The sequence below is a fragment of the Chiloscyllium punctatum genome, chromosome 48 (assembly GCF_047496795.1).
Source record: "Chiloscyllium punctatum isolate Juve2018m chromosome 48, sChiPun1.3, whole genome shotgun sequence".
In the NCBI taxonomy this organism is placed as follows: Eukaryota; Metazoa; Chordata; class Chondrichthyes; order Orectolobiformes; family Hemiscylliidae; genus Chiloscyllium; species Chiloscyllium punctatum.
The window spans coordinates 54,773,429-54,792,381 of record NC_092786.1 but is presented as its reverse complement, the minus strand read 5'-3'; the positions used below and the strand labels follow the sequence as shown (position 1 = coordinate 54,792,381).

At 43.5% G+C, this 18,953-nt stretch overlaps 1 protein-coding gene and 1 long non-coding RNA gene across 6 annotated transcripts in view; one reads left to right on the top strand and one right to left on the bottom strand.

Annotated features, from left to right (window-relative positions):
* Window positions 1-9,879, bottom strand: part of LOC140469060 (uncharacterized) — an 83,672-nt gene extending 73,793 nt beyond the window's left edge. For all 3 annotated transcript variants that reach the window (XR_011955939.1, XR_011955940.1, XR_011955938.1), the window contains exons 1-2: window positions 9,749-9,879; window positions 8,808-9,468 (exon numbers count right to left, since the gene is read on the bottom strand). This is a non-coding gene — a long non-coding RNA (uncharacterized lncRNA). The remainder of the gene's footprint in view (window positions 1-8,807; window positions 9,469-9,748) is intronic.
* Window positions 9,880-9,907: 28 nt separating this feature from the next.
* Window positions 9,908-18,953, top strand: part of map2k5 (mitogen-activated protein kinase kinase 5) — a 385,015-nt gene continuing 375,969 nt past the window's right edge. For all 3 annotated transcript variants that reach the window (XM_072565277.1, XM_072565276.1, XM_072565278.1), the window contains exon 1: window positions 9,908-10,060. In XM_072565277.1, the coding sequence (XP_072421378.1) occupies window positions 9,908-10,060 (153 nt within the window). The remainder of the gene's footprint in view (window positions 10,061-18,953) is intronic.

The following is an 18,953-nucleotide window of genomic DNA, read 5'->3' as shown; positions in this document are numbered from 1 at the left end:
GTAGCTGTGGGAGTCGGTGGGCTTGTAGAAGATGTCCATGTTGAGTCGTTCACCGTTAATGGAGATGGGGAGGTCCAGGAAGGTGTCCGAGATGGTCCAGGTCAACTTAGGGCCTGGGTAGAATGTGTTAGTGACTATTCAAACTCCTCTTGTGAGCACGACGTAGCACCGATACAGTCATTGATGTAGCGAAAGAAAAGATGTTTGGCACAGTTGCCTTCATTGGTCAGAACATTGTGTATATGAGTTGGGACATCATGTTTGGCTGTACGGGACATTGATGAGGCCACTTTTAGAATATTGAGTATAATTCTGGTTGTCCCTCCATGGAAAGATGCTGTTAAATTTGAGAGGGTGCAGAAAAAAATTTACAAAGCATGTTGCTGGGCATGGAGGGTTTGAGTTATAAGGAGAGGCTGAAAAGGCTGGGCTTTTTTCCCCTGAAGTATCAGAGCCTGAGGGGTGACCTTACAGAGGTTTATAAAATCATGAGGGGTGTGGATAGGGTTAATAGCCAAGGGTGGGACAATCCAAAATTATAGGACATAGATTTAGAGAAGGGAAAGATTGAAAAAGGACCAAAGGGGTAGCTTTTTCACGCGGGGGTGGTGCATATTTGGAACAAGCTGCCAAAGGAAGTGGTGGAGGCTGGTACAATTACAACATTTAAAAGGCATCCGGATAGGTATATGAATAGGAAGAGTTCAGAGTGATATGGGCCAAATATTAGCCTACGTTTGGAAAGTTAAAATCCCCTACCATTATAACCCTATTATTCTTAGAGATATGTGAGATGTCCTTACATATTTGTTTCTCAATTTCCAACTGACTATTGGGGGACCAATAATACAATCCCAACTTGGTGATCATCCCATTCTTATTTCTCAATTTCACCCATGTAACTTCACTGGACAATCTCCCAGGAATATCCAAAGTACATAATGTTATCCCTAACCAAAAACGCCACTCCCCTATCTCTCTTCCCTCCCTTTCTATTCTTCCTATAGCATCTATTCCTGGAAATTAAGCTGCTGGTTGGTGGAGAAGATAAGTTGGACTGAAGTATCTGTTTCCATGCTGTATGACTTTATATCATTGTCTTTGGAGCTGGTTTGAGAGGATCACATGGCTATTCCTGCTCCTACTTCTTGTGTGGATGTTAGCTGTGGCTCAGTGGGTATGCATAAGTTTTTAATTTATTTTAAAGGGAATCCAATAATATAATTTCATATTGATAAGTAACCGTGCAAACATTACAAGTTTCATAATATAAACAGCTAATATACTCAGCAAATGAGATCCTACTACAGTGTAGGAAAGAAGCAAAGTTGTGACAGTACTTATAATTTTACAGAAATTGAACTTTCTTTTATCATACCAGATAATATTGTCACATGCATCCTTTACCCTGTCATGTTCTGTAAAAGCAAAAAGAGCTGTGAATATTGATGGGATCTAATACAATTTAAATTATCCACTACACAGATCTATTACATTCAAATACACAGTCCACACCAGTGAAGTAATTTTGTTTTGTTTGAAACATTTCAACAATTTTCTTCATGATTTAGTATGTATTCAGAGTGTAAGGAGTTCATCATTAGACAGAAATGTACAGCATTACACACAGAATGATCTCTCAGAGCTGAATTTTACCAGTATTTGGCTAATGTATGAATCTTGTCGAGCTTCATGATGGGTTTCTTTCTGTGGGACATAGAGAGTTTCTTAGATTATCTTCCAAAACTTGCCTGATTATCTATGCACCACATGTCTCACTGCATGTGGAAGTAATTACAATTCAGTTGTGCAACAGGTCAAATGATGTCAGTCTGGATTTACTTTGCAAGTTTATTGCGAATTGCCTCAGATGTAATGTACAGAGGGAAATTAGCATCCCACTTGGCAGGCAGGGACCTGGATGTCCTGGTTGATGGTGTGCGCATTGGAGGCTCATACTCACCCATCAGAACCCCAGCACAGGAATCCATGTCACCAGCCTGCCACCTGGTCTAAAGTAGTCATCTGAGTCAGTCCATGGTCAATAGTTGCACAGAGTTTTGAGAAGATTTGTAGCTTAGGTTGAGGTTCTGGATGTAGGTTTGCTTGCTGAGCTAGAAGGTTCATTTTCAGATATTTCTTCACCATACTAGGTAACATCTTCAGTGAGTCTCTAAATGGAACACTGGTGGTGTAGCCCACTTTCTATTTATATTATTGAGTTTCCTTGGGTTGGTGATATAATTTCCTTGTCTTTTTCTCAGGGGGTGGTAAACGGGATCTAAGTCAATGTGTTTGCTGATAGAGTCCTGGTTTGAATTCTCATGCATGTCTGTTTGGCTTGTCCTAGGATGGATGTGTTGTCCCAGTCGAAGTGGTGTCTTTTCTCACCCACATGTAAGGATACTAGTGAGAGTGGGTCACGTATCCTGATGGCTAGTTTTCTGCCTGTTTATCCAATGTAGTGTTTATTATAGTTCTTGCAAGGTATTTTGTAAATGACATTAGTTTTAGTTGTTATTTGTATAGGGTCTTTCAAGTTAATTAGCTGCTGTTTTAGTGTGTTGGGGGGTTTGTGGGCTACCATGATCCCAAGGGGTCTGAGTAGTTTGGCAGTCATTGGATTGGAAGAGGATTGCTTTCATATGCAGCTCTGATCGCTACCCTTCTTTTTGTAAGCATGATTGGTAAAGTTAGTCAAAGTTACAGAGGTTGTCACACGTCAGGTACAAGAAGAAGGTAGATGGGTTACTGTCAGGGGACATAAAGGCAGGAAGTACAGGGATCCCCTGTGGCCATTCCCCTCAACAACAAGTATACTGTTTTGGATACTGTTGGGGGGATGACTTTCCAGGGGTAAGCAACAGGGCACAGGTCTCTCTCACAGAGTCTGTCCCTGCTGCTCAGAAGGCAAGAGGGAAGAGGAGCAGAGCATTAGTCATTGGGGACTCCATAATTAGGGGTACAGACAGGAAGTTGTGTGGGAACAAGAGAGACTCACGGTTGGTGTGTTGCCTCCCAGGTGTCAGGCTTCACAATGTGTCTGATCATGTTTTTGGGATCCTTGCGGGGGAGGGGGAGCACCCCAAATCATGGTTCCCAAAGGCACCAATGACATAGGTAGGAAGAGAATGGGGATTTAAGGCAGAAATTCAGGGAGCTAGGATGAAAGCTTAGAGCTAGGGCAAAGAGATCTCGGTTATCTCTGGCTTGTTGTCTGTGCCACATGCTAGCGAGGCAGGGAATAGGGAGATAGAGGATTTGAACACATGGTTACAGGGATAGTGCAGGAGGGATGGTTTTGGATTCCTGGATAATTGGGGCTCTTTCTGGGTAGGTGTGACCTCTACAGATAGGATGGTCTTCACCTGAACCAGAGGGGTACCAATATCCCGGGCAGGGGGCGGGGTGGAGAGGATTTACTAATGCTCTTCGGTTGGGTTTAGGCTAATTCAGCAGGGGGATGGGAACCCAAACTGTAGTTTGAGTATCTAGGAGGTTGAGAGTAGGGAGATCCGAAATAATATTTCAGGGTTGTAAGAGGGCATAGGCAAGCAAGAGGTTTGAAGTGTGTCTATTTCAATGCCAAATTTTCGATGTTGTGGCCACTTCAGAGACATAGGTAGGGCAGGGACAGGAATAGTTGTTGCAGATTCCAGGATTTAGATGTCTCAGTAAGAATAGGGAAGGTAGTAAAAGAGGTAGGGGACTTCAACTTCCCAAATATTGACTGGGAATATTATAGCTCAAGTGCTTTAGGTGGGTCAGTTTTTGTCCATTGTGTGCAGCAGGGTTTTCTGACACAGTATGTAGACAGGCCAACAAGCGGCGAGGCCACATTAGATTTGGTACTGGGTAATGAACCCGGCCAGGTGTTAGATTTGGAGGTAGGTGAGCACTTTGGTGATAGTGACCACAATTCAGTTATGTTTACTTTAGCGATGGAAGGGATAGGTATACACCAGAGGGCCAGAGCTACAGCTGGGGGAAAGGCAATTACGATGCCATTAGTCAAGATTTAGGATGCAAAGGATGGGGAAGGAAACTGCAGGGGTGGGCACAATAGAAATATGGAGCTTATTCAAGGAACAGCTATTGTGTGTATTTGCTAAGTATGTACCTGTCAGACAGGGTTGTCGAGCGAAGAAGCCGTGGTTTACTAAGGAAGTTGAATCTCTTGTCAAGAGGAAGAAGAAATTTTATGTTAGGATGAGATGTGAAGGCTCAGTTAGGGTGCTTGAGAGTTACAAGGTAGCCAGCAAAGACCTAAAAGAGAGAGCTAAGATGAGCAAGGAGGGTACATGAGAAGTTGTTGGAGAATAGGATCGGGAAAACGCTAAAACTTTCTATACGTACATAAGGGATAAAAGAATGACTAGAGTAAGATTAGTGCCAGTTAAGGACAGTAGTGGTAAGTTGTGTATGGAATCTGAGGATATAGGGGAAGCGCTAAATGAATATTTTCATCAGTATTCACACTGGAAAAAGATAATGTTGTCGAGGAGAATAATGAGAAACAGGCTACGAGACTAGATGGGATTGAGGTTCACAGCAGGAGCTGTTAGAAATTCTGCAAAGTGTGAAAATAGATAAATGTTCTGGGCCAGATGGGATTTATCTGAGGATTCTCTGGGAAGCCAGGGAGGAGACTGCCAAGCCTTTGGCTTTGATCTTTAAGTTGTCATTGTCTACAGGAATAATACCAGAAAACTGGAGGATAGCAAATGCTGTTCCCTTGTTCAAGAAGGTGGAGTTGAGACAACACTGGTAATTATAGACCAGTGAGCCTTTCTTTGGTTGTGAGTACTGTGTTGGAAAAGGTTATAAGAGATAGGATTTATAATCATCTCGATAGGAATAAGTTGATTAGGGATAGCCAACATGGTTTTGTGAAGGATAGATTGTGCCTTGTAACCCTTATTGAGTTCTTTGACAGGGTGACCAAATAGGTGAATGAGGGTAAAGCCATTGATGTGGTGTATATGGATTTCAGTAAGGCGTTTGATAAGGTTCTCCAGGATAGGCTACTGCACGAAATACGGAGGCATGGGATTAAGGGCGATTTAGCGGTTTGGATCAGAAATTGGCTAGCTGAAAGAAGACAGAGGGTGTTGGTTGATGGGAAAGGTTCATCCTGGAGTTCAGTTCCTAGTGGTGTACCGCAAAGATCTGTTTTGGGTCCGCTGCTGTTATTCATTTTTATAAATTACCTGGATGAGGGTGTAGAAGGATGGGCTAGTAAATTTACAGATGACACGAAGGTCTGTTCAGTTGTGGATAGTGCTGAAGCACATTGTAGGTTACAGAGGGACATAGATAAGTTGCAGAGCTGAGCTGAGAGATGACAAATGGAGTTTAATGTGGAAAAGTGTGAGGTGATTCACTTTGGACGGAGTAACAAGAATGAAGAGTATTGGGCAAATGATGAGATTCTTGGTAGTTTAGATGAGCAGAGAGATCTCGGTGTCCATGTGGATCCCTCAAAGTTGCCACCCAGGTTGATATGGCTGTTTAGAAGGCACACAGTCTGTTAGCTTTTATTAGTAGAGGGATTAAGTTTCGGAGCCATGAGGTATTGCTGCAGCTGTACAAAACTCTAGTGCAGCTGCACTTGCAGTATTCTGTGCAGTTTTGGTCACTGTGTTATAGGAAGGATGTGGAAGCTTTGGAAAGGTTTCAGAGGAGGTTTACTAAGATATTGCCTGGTATGGAGGGAAGGTCATATGAGGAAAGGCTGAGAGTCTTGAGGCTGTTTCCGTTAGAGAGAAGGTTGAGAAGTAACTTAATTGATAATCAGCAGGTTAGATCGGGTGGGCAGTGAGAGCCCTTTTCCTCAGATAGTGATGGCTAGTACGAGGGGGTATAGCTTCAAATTCAGGGGTGATAGATCTTGGACAGATATCAGAAGTAGTTTTTTTACTCAGAGGGCAGTAGGAGCATGGAAAGCACTGCCTGCAACAGTTCTAGACTCACCAACTTTATGGGCATTTAAATGGTCATTGGATAGGCATATGGATAACAATGGAATAGTGTAGTTTAGATGCGCTTCACATTGTTTTCACAGGGCGGCACAACATCAAGAGCCGAAGGGACTGTACTACGCAGCAATGTTCTATGTTACAGACTTTCTGGTTCACATTAATTAAGCTATTTTAAATTGCTGCAGTACGTTCTGCTGCATTATAAATTATTGCTTTGACTTACTTATATGATCAGTGCTTCGAAGGAGATGAGAAAAGAGATGCTCAAGCACATCCATAGAAGCCATCAAGGAAATCAATGTAGTCTGAGGAAGGCAACAAAAGTGCTCTACTGGCCAAATATAGGCATTGAAATTAAGGACCACATCAGCCAGTGTGGTGTTTGCAGTGAATACTAAAGTAAGAAAGCTGAAGAGACACTTATGACATCCAGACATGAAGGTTAAAGTGGACTTCTTCATTTTAGAGGCATAGAGACGTACAGCATGGAAACAGACCCTTCAGTCCAACTCGTCCATGCCAATCAGATATTCTAACCTAATCTAGTCCCATTTGCCAGCACTTGGCTCATCTCCCTCTAAACCCTTCCTATTCATATATCCATCCAGATAACTTTTAAATGCTGTAATTGTACTAACCTCCACCACTTCCTCTGGCAGCTCATTCCATACATGCACCACCCTCTGTATGGAAAAAGTTGCCCCTTAGGTCCCTTTTATATCTTTCTCCTCTTACCCTAAACCTATGTCCTCTAGTTCTGGACTCCCCCACCCCAGGGAAAAGGCCTTGTCTATTTATCCTATCAATGCCCCTCATGATTGTATAAATCTCAGCCTTCGACACTCCAGGAAAAACAGCCCCAGCCTGTTCAGCCTATTCTCTAGGCTCAAATCCTCCAGTCCTGGCAACATCCTTGTAAATCTTTTCTGAACCCTTACAAGTGTCACACCATGGGCAGCATGGTGGCTCAGTGGTTAGCACTGCTGCCCCACAGCACCAGGGACCCAGGTTCGGTTCCAACTTTGGGTGACTGTGTGGATTTTGCACACTCTCCCCGTGTCTGCGTGGGTTTCCTCTGGATGGTCCGGTTTCCTCCCACAGTCCAAAGATGTGCAGGTGAGGTGCATTGGCCATTCTAAATTGCCCATAGTGTTAGGTGCTTTAGTCAGAGAGAAATAGGTCTGGGTGTGTTTCTCTTCGAAGGGTCGGTGTGGACTTATTGGGCCGAAGGGCCTGTTTCCACACTGTAGAGAATCTAATCTAATCCTTCCAATCAGAAGGAGACCAGAATTCATGGAATATTCCAAAAGTGGCCTAATCAATGTACTGTACAGCTGCAACATGACCTCCCAAATCCTGTACTCAATGCTCTAACCAATAAAGGAACACATACCAAACACTTTCTTCACTATCCTATCTGCCTGCATCTCTACTTTCAAGGAGCTATGAACCTGCACTCCAAGGTCTCTTTGTTCAGCAACACTACCACAGATCCTTACAATTAAGTGTGTAAGTCCTGTTCTGATTTGCTTTTCCAAAATGCAGCACCTCACATTTATCTAAATTAATCTCCATCTGCCACTCCTCAGCACATTGGCCCATTTGATCAAGATCCTGTTGTACTCTGAGGTAACCTTCTTCACTGCTCACTATTACTCCAAGTTTGGTGTCATTTGCAAACTTACTAACTATACCTCCTATGTTCACCTGGAAGTGATTATCTTGTCATCCTCTACTACTATTCTGACGAAGAGTAGTTATACCAATTGATGTCAAAAACTACCAGAAAGTTTGTAGGGTTTTTGAAAGTATACTTCAGGTGTAATGAATGACAGTGGCTGTTAATTCATGAGTTCCATTGCTTCCTAAAAGATTGGAAATGCAATATCAAACATCATCTCCACGATATCCCCAAATATAAAGGCTGAAACAGCAATGAAAATCATAAAGAAATCGGGCAAATCCAGCACAGTCTAGTGTCAGGCAATCCTTGAATGGGAAGTACAACTACTAACTACTCTTCAAATAGTGAAAAATACTATTGAAACCAGACATAGTAATAGGCATGAGTGACAAAATCATGCTGAAACAACAGAAGCTAAACTTCACTTTGATAAAACTGCCAATTCATTGCCAGAATGGAGCACTGGATAATCAATCAGAGTGCAAACATGTAGTACCTTCAATGATAGTCAAGTTGTGAGGCACCTTGAGACCTGCATATCAGCACATCGACCTGGACCCAATATACCGACCACTGCAACGGACAGCTAGAACTGACAACCGGAAGTGGCAGATTTAAACCACTATATAAATGCCGGAGGAAACTTCACAGGAGGCTCCTAAGCACTGAGGACGTCACCTAGACAGGGGACGAAACGTCTGCAACATAAATTCCCAGCTCGGCGAACAGAACCACAACAATAGGTGTCTCGTTTGTGGCAGCCAATAAAGACACATCATCTGAAAAATAAGTGAACATACTAGGCTACGAATGCATATGAGCAAAGATGGTCAGGAAACTAATATACCAGCAGGCCTTGTAAACATTGGGCCCTTCCTATATCCATTCCCAACCTTGGAGAATTTTATGAATTTTTAGTGCTAACATGAAGCTGCTTTCAATATCAGCTTTTGTAACTTGGCATTATACTATTTTATAATTTCCCCATGTGAAATGCCTTGTGATCTTTTTTCAGTTAGACATGTTTTAAGCTGTTTTTAACTCGCCTGTCCTTATGCATAATAGTTAAATATAACTTTTGCTCCGAATTGACTGCAGGGTAATTGTCGAGAGAAGTTCCCCATAACTAGATAACTACTTACAAATTTGTGATCTGTTGCGATGGTGAGAGGCTATTGGAGTTTGGGTGGGTGGAGCAGAAACTGACCGGATTCTTTTATATTCAGCAATGTACCGGTTGCATGTTATATTGGCTTCACGTTTCTTCCCTCTGTAACTTGAATGCTTTAGAAACGGTTTTACCGTTTAAGTCTGATACGAATATAGAGAAATATGCTGGAAAAAATTGTATTTGCTAAGTCAGTTTTATTTATATTTGAACAGTCTTGTTCTGCAAACACAAAAGTTATATTTTTTTAAAAAAAGAGAACCCTCCTTGATGTTTGCCTTTGACGAGGTTTGCCAACTCTGCTTGGCCCAGTCCCTAGCTCAATCAAATGGAATTTGGAACACGCACTTTCGATCCTTTTGTAACTAATAAGATCAATGACAAAAGGTACATCTTTTCTCCCATTTAAAAGTGGTTGTGATTTTTTTTTTAGTTCGTTGGTTGTTTGAGTCGTGACCAAGCGATCAATCTTCCACGACTCCTGGAGAAGTTGGTGTCTGGGCTCCTCCCCACTCTGGTGCAGAGAGGAAAGGCGTCCGCCGGCTCTGCGATGTGTTTTCGATCACGGGTCCGAAGAACTCCACCTCCCGTCACTTTTGGTCCGGTTTCTAATGCAAAATACTGCACTACAATCCCTTTATTTAGAAGCGGAAGGACGCGGTAGAGGAGGAGAAAGAGAAGCCCAAAAAAAAACGTATAAGTGAAACAAAAATGGAACCGCCACGATGAAATAAGGGCCACGGTATCAAATTAAAAGCGGCTGTTGGGAAAGGAAAATAGAATCGAGAAACATTTTAAAGCTTCTTGGAAAGGGAGCATAAACTCCAGGTTATTGGTCGAAGCTAATAGTCCAGCCGGCGCGCAAACGCAGGGTGTCAGTGCAGGAGAGACATATACGAGAGATTGAGGCCTTACCTGGAGGCGAGGCCGTCAGTTCAAGTTCCGAGCAACCGTTGGTCCGAGTCTGGGCTCGAGGCGAGCGTCATCGGTCAGTGAGGGCGCGCGGGCGGCCGTTGGTCGTCAGTCCAAGCTCGCGGGCAGTCGCGAGGCGGAGAATGAGGCCCCGCGCGAGCAATGCTCGTGCCCCGTGAGATGGAGCCCAAGGCGCAGCCGCCGCCGCCGCCGCCGCCCCAGCAGCAGTTGGTCATCCGCATCAAGGTCCCGGACGGCGGCGATGTGGACTGGAGCATCCCGTTCGGCTCGCCACTGCTCTTCAGAGATGTGCTGGTAAGGGTGGTGCAGTTGGCAAGGCTGCTGGTTTCGGTTGTGGGCGCCCCCGGGCCTACTGATTTTACGGCAATGGGGACTTGACAAATCCGCTAGTTTCCTGAATGGGATCTGACAGGTTACGGAATTTGTGGGCAGAGGATCTGACAAGGCTGCTGGCTTGGATGTTGACAGTTGACGAACCGCTGCCCTTTTTTGTTTTGGCCGAGGAGCCCAAGCTGCTGGCCTCTGGGGCCGAGGAGCTGACAGGCTGCTGGTTTTGAGAGTAAGGATTTGACGGCAGGGCAATTAGTGTGTAGAAGGCATGACAGGCTGAGGATTTGGATGCCGCCTCATGAACGGCTGATTTTTGGGATTGTGGAACAGACAGGTTTGTGGTCTCACGGTTGAGGACTTGATCAACTGCTGTTTTTGTGGCTGGGACCCTGAGGAGTTGCTAGTTTCCAGAATGAGGATCTGGTTCAGTCATGTGCACTTGGTTTTAGAAGAACCTACCCACCCTGGTCCCATTTTCCAGTATTTGGTCCATAGCCTTGTATGCTATAACACTTCAAGTAATCATCTAAATTCTACTAAAATATTTGTTCCATCCTGTTGTGAGAAATGGAACTCACTTACAAATCAGCCTGAGTCAAAGCCTTGGAAACAAGAACAATTTATTACAGCCTTGCAAGTACCGGACGCTTCTGCAATCAAGCAAAAATGCACATGTTAGCTTTCTTATTCAGTTTACAAGTTGCGGAATCACGCCTCCCTTTTCCCATCCTATCATAGGCCGAGTACCTCACTTGTTTTTCTTTCTTTAGTTATTTTCTTATCTAGCCATCCTGCTGTCCTTGTATGTCTGCATTCTTTGTTCCTTGTTTGTTACAGCTTGTTCTTCCAGTTTCTCTTATCATACTATAAGCTTTATTGTGAAATGCCCCTGCTGCTTCTTTTTGTGGTCAACTACAACACTAAAGTTATTTCCTAGCTTCACACTATTTTCTTTAAAAGACCCTCTATATTCATTAAAGTCTTAGTCTTACGTATGCTACATGCTGCAAGAATTCCGCCACTGTTTGTATAATGTCCCCCTTCCCCCTCCCCCACCTGCAGAAACTACATTTCTAACCTCCCACAATTCCCCCTTTTTTCTTTTTCTCTAACTGTTGTTTCTGCACTTATTAAGTCTCCTTTAATTCATTTTCTTACGTTCTGTCCTCTTAACGCCTTTTGGCGATGAGGTTCACAATCTTACATTTTACATTTGTGTTGTTCGTCCCTCGAACTCTAGAAGCATTCTTTGACTTTCTCTTTGTTGCATATCACCGGCTGATTGTAAAGGCATCTGATGATTTATTTGGGTTCCTTCCCTAAGGGATGTCATCAGTCGGCTCATTATCCATTTTAGGATATTGAACCCTACCACCAGACTCACTAATATCAATAGCTAGATTACTAACCACCTTCCCCAACCAGTCAATTCCCAATTCCCCCATTCCCATCCTTTTTCGTTCCGGTACCAATTACCGACCTCCCTTGGCGATTTTGTCTTGCACATGTTTGGAGATATCAGTAATGTTAGAGGAGACCTCAGATATGTACGTACAACATTCCTCTCCAATTAGTGCACAGGTACCACCCTTCTCTGCTAGAATATAGTCCAGAGCCATCCTGTTCTGAAGGGTCATTAGCCTAGTGGCAATCATTTCGGTCGTTATGGCTGCTACTTGGGATTGGGTTTCGGCCAACGCATCCGCAGTATTGTTGGCCAACTCTTCCAGGGAAGCCGCCAACTTTTGTATTTCTACTCCTGCTCGAGCAGTTCCATACATAGGTATCAAAGTCCAGAGGAGGCGATCTCCTTCGGTTACTTTCCGGGTTACTCGCCTGCCTCCCTGTTTATTCCAAGGTATTTTTGGAGCTCTCTTTAACAGCCTCAAGTGGTGAATTATAAAGGCGAGGTAGCAGCAGCCACTCCAACCTTTCTGGTTTTGAGGTAATGTCTGAACTGGATGGTCCCAGCACCCATTCCTGTTACATCTGTCACTCCAAACATACTTCTCGCCAAGGATAAGTGGGTAGGCCTTTAAGCCACACACTCAATATGTCCCATTCAATACTTGGGGAATGGTTGTGGGAGTAGCTTGGCTGGTGTGGACACAAGATGAATTTCCTAATCGGAAGAGTGTGGTATCATTCTGATTACAGAAACAAGTGGTATTTACTGCCCCTTTCAATGGGGATACTCTAAGGCCATCAATAGCGCCCAGAGTTTTCGGGGCTGGTTGAGGGAACCATCCCGCAAAGTTATAATTACCCCTTTCAAATCTCCAAGTTGTATCATTTTGAGCCCAAGTCAAATTGTTGTACATCGTACGCTTCTTCTTTGATAAGTGGTATTACCGTGAGAGGAATTCCAGATTCCCCATGGTGTGGGATCTCCGCACATACCTAACAGTCGGTATGCCCCTTTAGTTTAGCATAATTCTGACATAAAGTGGTAAAATGATTTTTCCCACCTCCCTTGGCAGCTAGCGCCAATATTATTGTGACAATATAAAGTTGACCACTCATTTCAGCTCACAACCCTATCTGTCTATTCCCTAACCCTTTAAATACCAGGGAGGAGTGAGTCCATGTAACACTTACAATTGTTTTGGGATACAGTTTTTTTTTACCCAATACTTAATTGTCTCTTATCTCAGTCCATTCTTTTTGCTCAGCTTGATTTTCAGAGGGTTGTCTGTAGGATGTGCTTGCTGCTGGAGGGGAAGGAGCGTCCACTGGGCCCTCAAGACAAGTATGGCTTGTTCGGACGGCTGTTTCAGTAGTCAGGAGGGTTAGGAACAGTCCCTCCCAGCTTGGGTGCAGTTTGGTATCTTTCCAGGTTTTGATCAGGACCCGATCACCCGGTCGTATCTGATGTACTGCGAACTCAAGTGGCGGTGTCTGGGTCAATAGACCCTTCTTCCTAAGGACAGACAAAGAGGATCCGAGCGCCACAATATAGTTCTTTAAAAACTCATCATTGAACTCTACCGTTGGTAATTGTCCTGTCACTTCCTCATAATTTCCTCTAATTAGGGTTGGCTCAAAAATAGGCACCAAGAATTCCTTGCCTTTTACTCTGAGATTCTTGTTAGTCAATTTAACACCGGTAGGTCTAAAACTTAGGGATGACCATGCCGCTCCTGTGTCCACCAAAAATACTGCTTCCTCCCCTTCAGGTCCCACATTTAAATTTATCAAGGGTTCCCGGTGGGTCTCAGGAGGAAGGAACCCCTGACTCCCCTAATCTTCATCTCAGGTCATTAGGGAAACAGCTTCCCTTTCTTGTGCTAATTCCGGGCATTCCCCTTTAAAATGCCCCACTTTCCCACAATGGTAACACCCTGTCTGTTGCCTCCTTTCCTGGGTATCTGACCCTTGTCTTTCGTGTCCTCCCCAACCCTTCCTGTTATCCCTTGATCCCATTCTCCTTTTTGTTATTTCTTCTACTGCCGCCACCATCATTTCGGCTTTCTGTTTCTGCTTCTCGTCTTCCCTTTTCACATACACTTTCTGTGCCTCACATAACAGTTCTTCCATCTGTCTTTCACTCCATCCATCTAATTTCTGTAATTTCTTTTGTATGTTGGCCATGATTTAGTTACAAACTGGACCTTTAAGAGTCCCTGTGCTATCGGATCATCGGGATCCATTCCCGAATACTTCCTTGTGGCCTCCTTGAGCCTTTATAGAAATGCAGAAGGGGTTTCATCCTTCTCTTGACGTACTTCAAAGGCCTTAACAAAGTTTTGTGATCTAGGTTCCGCCTCTTTAATTCCTAATATTACCATTTCTCGTAGATCTCGCATTGACTCCCTATCTTCTCTGTCATCATTTTCCCAATGAGGGTCAACATTTGGCAATTTCTGTTCTGCTGGGTTCCCTTCTTCCCCAACTGGGTGCTTCTTTTCCTATTCCTATAAAGCCGCTCTCCTAATCGCACCTCGTTCTTCCCCTGAAATTAACGTTCCTAAAATTGCCATCAGTTCTCCCCAGGTATATAAATTAGGCCCTAGGAATTGATCTAACTGATCGGCTAGTCCAACCAGATCCTCTATTAAACTTTTCAGTTCCTTTTTAAAGACCCTAACTTCACTGCTTGTTAAGGGAGCGTTTACATATCCGATTGTACCTTCCCCAATCGGAACCTCTCGCAAGGGACATAATTTTACATTTTCCATTATCTCTGCCCTTCCTTTACGTGTGGTGGCTCGAGTGCTTCTGAGCCCCCCCTAGGGGGGCTCTTTTAGTTCAGAGTCCGCTCCCCTTTCTGTGTTTGGACTTGGTTCTACTTCGGGAGCTGTAGGTTTGTTCAGGGGAGTAGTATATGGGGGCGGCAAACACGTTAAGGGATCCCATTGTGGCTTCCCTTGTTCATTCTTTTTTTTTCTTTCCCTGATTCCTCCGTATTCCTGGGACATAATTTTACTCCCGCGCTCCCTATCCAACAGCCGCATAATCAGTTTTTGACTGTACGGTTCTTTTCGATTGACGTATATATTAAGATCTTGACACAGCCAATCCTCACCGGACCCATATTTGGGCCAAAAAATACCAGGCGCCTTAATACTTTCTCTCATCCAAACGAAACAACAATAGTTTGTCATTGTAGCCTTTTCTTTCTCCTGCGTGCGGGAGTTGTGTTCCCAATTACCCAACATTTTCCCAAAAGGACTGTCTGGCGGAATATATTCCCCATTAACGTTATTTACAGATCGATCGTTACACAGGCAACTCCCCATGCCCCCCATTGTTGCTAATTTAATTAATCTTAACGAGGTCCGGTGTCACCTTCTTCCACACCCCCTTCAGGGTCCTGACTAGACACCTTACTCGTCCGATTAATCTGACCAGTTATCTGCTTTTTGAGACTTCAACTGTTCTCCATAAATCACTTTTATGTAAGGATAAAAGAGATTAGTTAGAAACTGATAGTAAGGCAGTCATGACCTGTAAAAAGAACAGGAGTTAACATTTTATTTCATAATCTGTAAAATCCTTAACCTTAAAAGAAATCATGTTAAATTTTCCATAGGAGAAATCCGATTCAAAACGGTCCCGGATCTCGAGCTCCAGGGAACAAAGCGCAAACATTCAATCACCAACAAACAAATGTGCGTTCAAACCGAATCACAAAGGGTTAAACTTTCTACTAGCTGTACAGCTCTTTTTCTCTCACACACACACACACCCCGTATCTCACAGACACTTTGAGCTTCCCACAACGACTGCTCTAGCTTTTGTATATTCTTCTGGACGTCTGGCCATAAGTTAGTTACGAAGTGCACCCTCAGTAGCCCTTCAGCCCTACGACACGGGCTGTTTTCCATTGACATATGCTTTATTTTATATATTGCCAATCTCCCGTACAGTCGTACGTCCCGACCACCAAGGCAATACTTAAAGGTCTGTTTTCTTACCACGGTCTGTGCACAGAGTTACCCGGTCGTTTCGGTGCGCCCTGTCCCGCGTCAATTCCTGCAGCAAATACCGCTGCCCCTGGTCGCCCCGATATATCCTTTAAGACCTTTCCCTGCCCGGGTCTTGTGCACAAGAGTTGCTCTACCAAACCCGCCGCATCTGCCCACCTTGTTTCCAGGGTCTCCCAGTCCGGATCGTACTTGCCCAAACCGCAACCGACAAGCAAGGGAGTCGGAGATCACTGAAATCGATGAGGTGCACCTCCCCCGTCATCCCAAGCGTGTCGAGCGGTCGGAGTTTTGGATCCCAGATGAGCCCTCAAATGTGAGAAACAGAACTCACTCACAAGTCAGCCTGAGACAAAGCCTTGGAAACAAGAACAATTTATTACAGCCTTGCAAGTACCGGACACTTCTGCAATCAAGCAGAAATGTGCGTGAAAACAGAGCATGTTAGATTTCTTATTTAGTTTACAATTTGCGGAATCACGCCTTCTTTTTCCCATCCTGTCATAGGCCGATTACCTCACTTGTTTTTTTTTCTCTAGTTATTTTCTTATCTGGCCATCCTGCTGTCCTTGTATGTCTGCATTCTTTGTTCCTTGTTTGTTACAGCTTGTTCTTTTATCCAGTTTATCTTATCATACTATAAGCTTTATTGTGAAATGCCCCTGCTGCTTCTTTTTGTGGTCAACTCCAACACTTTAAAGTTATTTCCTAGCTTCACACTATTTTCTTTAAAAGACCCTCTATATTCATTAAAGTCTTAGCCTTACGTATGCTACATGTTACATGCTACAAGAATTCTGTGACCGTTTGTATAATGTTTCCTGTTCCCCTTTCCCCTTCCCCACCTGTCGAAACTACATTTCTAACCTCCCACACTGTGCCTACCACCCTTTCAAGCACTAAATTTTAGATACCCATGCCCTTTGCCTTCTATGCCCTATGACATCTGTACCCTCTGGTTACTGACTCCTCCACCAGGGGAAAAGTTTCAGCCTGTCTATACCCTGCATAACTTTCTGCACCTCAGTCGTTTCCTCCCGTGGCCTTCTCTGCTCAAAGGCCAATCTAGTCTCCATAAGCTGAATGACTCCAGTCCAGAGAACATCCTGGTAAATCTCTTCCACTCTGGTTCATTTACATTGCAATATAGTGTGGTGATCAAAACTGCACTGGGTACTCCAGGCCTAACTAACCTTGTATACAGCTACATCTCCCTACTCTGGTATTTAGTACCTTGACTAATAAAGGCAAGTGCCCCAAATGCCTTCTTAATTACCTTAACAAACCTATCATATTGCCTTCAAGAATCTGTGGATAGGCACACCAAAGTACCTCTGGTTTTCTGTACTTCCAAGGGTGCAACAATTCATTGCCTTGCTTTGGTTCTCCCAAAATACATTGCCTATCACTTTTCAGGATAAGATTCCATTGTTCTGCCTATCTGACCAGCATGTCTATATCATCTTGTAGTTTAAGACTTTCCTCCTCACTGTTTGCCACATGAATTTCTGTCATTGTAAACTTACAAATCAAATTTTATTTGTGTCTAAATCATTAATGTACATTACAAATAGCAAATGATCCAGAATCTGTGAAATGCCACAGAGCACATGCTACCAGTCACAAAAACACAGCCTTCGGCTATCACACTCTGACTCCTGCCATTAAACCAGTTTTGGATCTAGTTTCACAATTTACCCTGGATCCCATGGGCTCTTAACCTTCTTGATCAACGGCCCAACAAGTCCTTGTCAAAGGTTATATCAAAGTACATTCATTTTACCTCCTACATGTTTAGTCTCTTCAAAAAGCTCAAACAAACCTGTTGGACATGATCTCCCCTTCATATGGTTGATTAATCCTTTCTTCTCCAAGTAAAAATTAATTCTCTCTTTCAGAATCTTTTCCAAAGTTTTGCTTCAACTGGTGTTGGACTCTGTCTTATAAACCACTGATTTTTTTTTATTCTTGTCACCCTTCTTGAATAATAGTACCACTTTAGCTGTCTTACAATCCTTTGGCATTTCTGTGGCCAACACCCAAGACCAGCAACAGGCTAAGTGTCAGTGTCCAGATGGATTAGAAAATTAATGTCAGGGCCCTGCAATTTTCTCCCTTACCTCCTATAGCAGTCTGGAATGCATTCCATCTGAGTCCGGAGACTTATCAAATTTTAAGTTTGCTAACACTACTGGTACCTCCACTTGCTCTGTTGTAATTCATTTGAGTACATTAGTTCTCTCCTCTTTATTTCTATAACTATCTTATTCTTCTCTATCTTGAATACAGTTGGACAGTACTAATTTAAAGACTTACCTACATCATCTGTCTCCACCCAAACTTTTCCACATGGGTACCTCATGGATGCCAATCTTTTTCCAGTTATCTTCAGCTCCTACTGTACTTATTATATGCCTTCGGGTTTTCCTTCATTTTTACCTGCCATTGTTTTTTCTTATACCCTCCAGTTGCTTTCCTAATTTATTTTTAAAGTAACCCCTGCTTTTTTCTATATGTCTCCAGGGTTTCTGGTGTTATGATAATCTGCCATAAGCTCCTATGTTTTTCCTTCTCCAATATTGTACTTTACTAGATATCCAGAATTCTCTGGAGTTCATATTTTACATGAATTAACAGAGCTACTGGATTTCCCATCAGAATTTCCAGTCAGCCATAAAGGGAGGTGCAGATGTATGGCTGTTAATGGATGAATAGATCTGGTTGAATTATAATGCTAACCATATAATGGAATTTGCTTTCTGTGCAAATGCGTGAAAAATGGACATTCAGTGAAAAACCAGAGGAGATGCTTGCACCATTGGATATCTCAGTAGAAATTATTACATTCAGAATAGGAAATAGACAATAGGTGCAGGAGTAGGCCAATCTGCCCTTCGAGCCAGCACCACCATTCATTATGATCATGGCTGATCATCCTCAATCTATATCCAGTTCCTGCCTTATCCCCATAACCCTTGATTCCACTAACCTTAAGAGCTCTATCCACCTCTTTCTTGAAAGTATCCAGACACTTGGCCTCCACAGCCTTCTGGGGCAGAGCATTCCGTACACCCACCCCTCTCTGGGTGAAGAAGTTATTCCTCAACTCTGTTCTAAGTGGCCTACCCCTTATTTTTAAACTGTGTCCTCTGGCTCAGGACTCATCCATCAGTGGAAACATGCTTCCTGCCTCCAGAGTGTCCAATCCTTTAATAATCTTATGTGTCTCAATCAGATCTCCTCTCCGCCTTCTAAACTCAAGGGTATACAAGCCCAGTCACTCCAATCTTTCAGCGTAAGATAGTCCCGCCATTCTGGGAATTGACCTCCTGAACCTATGCTGCACTCCCTCAATAGCTAGAATATCTTTCCTCAAATTTGGAGACCAAGACTGCGCACAATATTCCAGGTGCGGTCTCACCAGGGCCCTA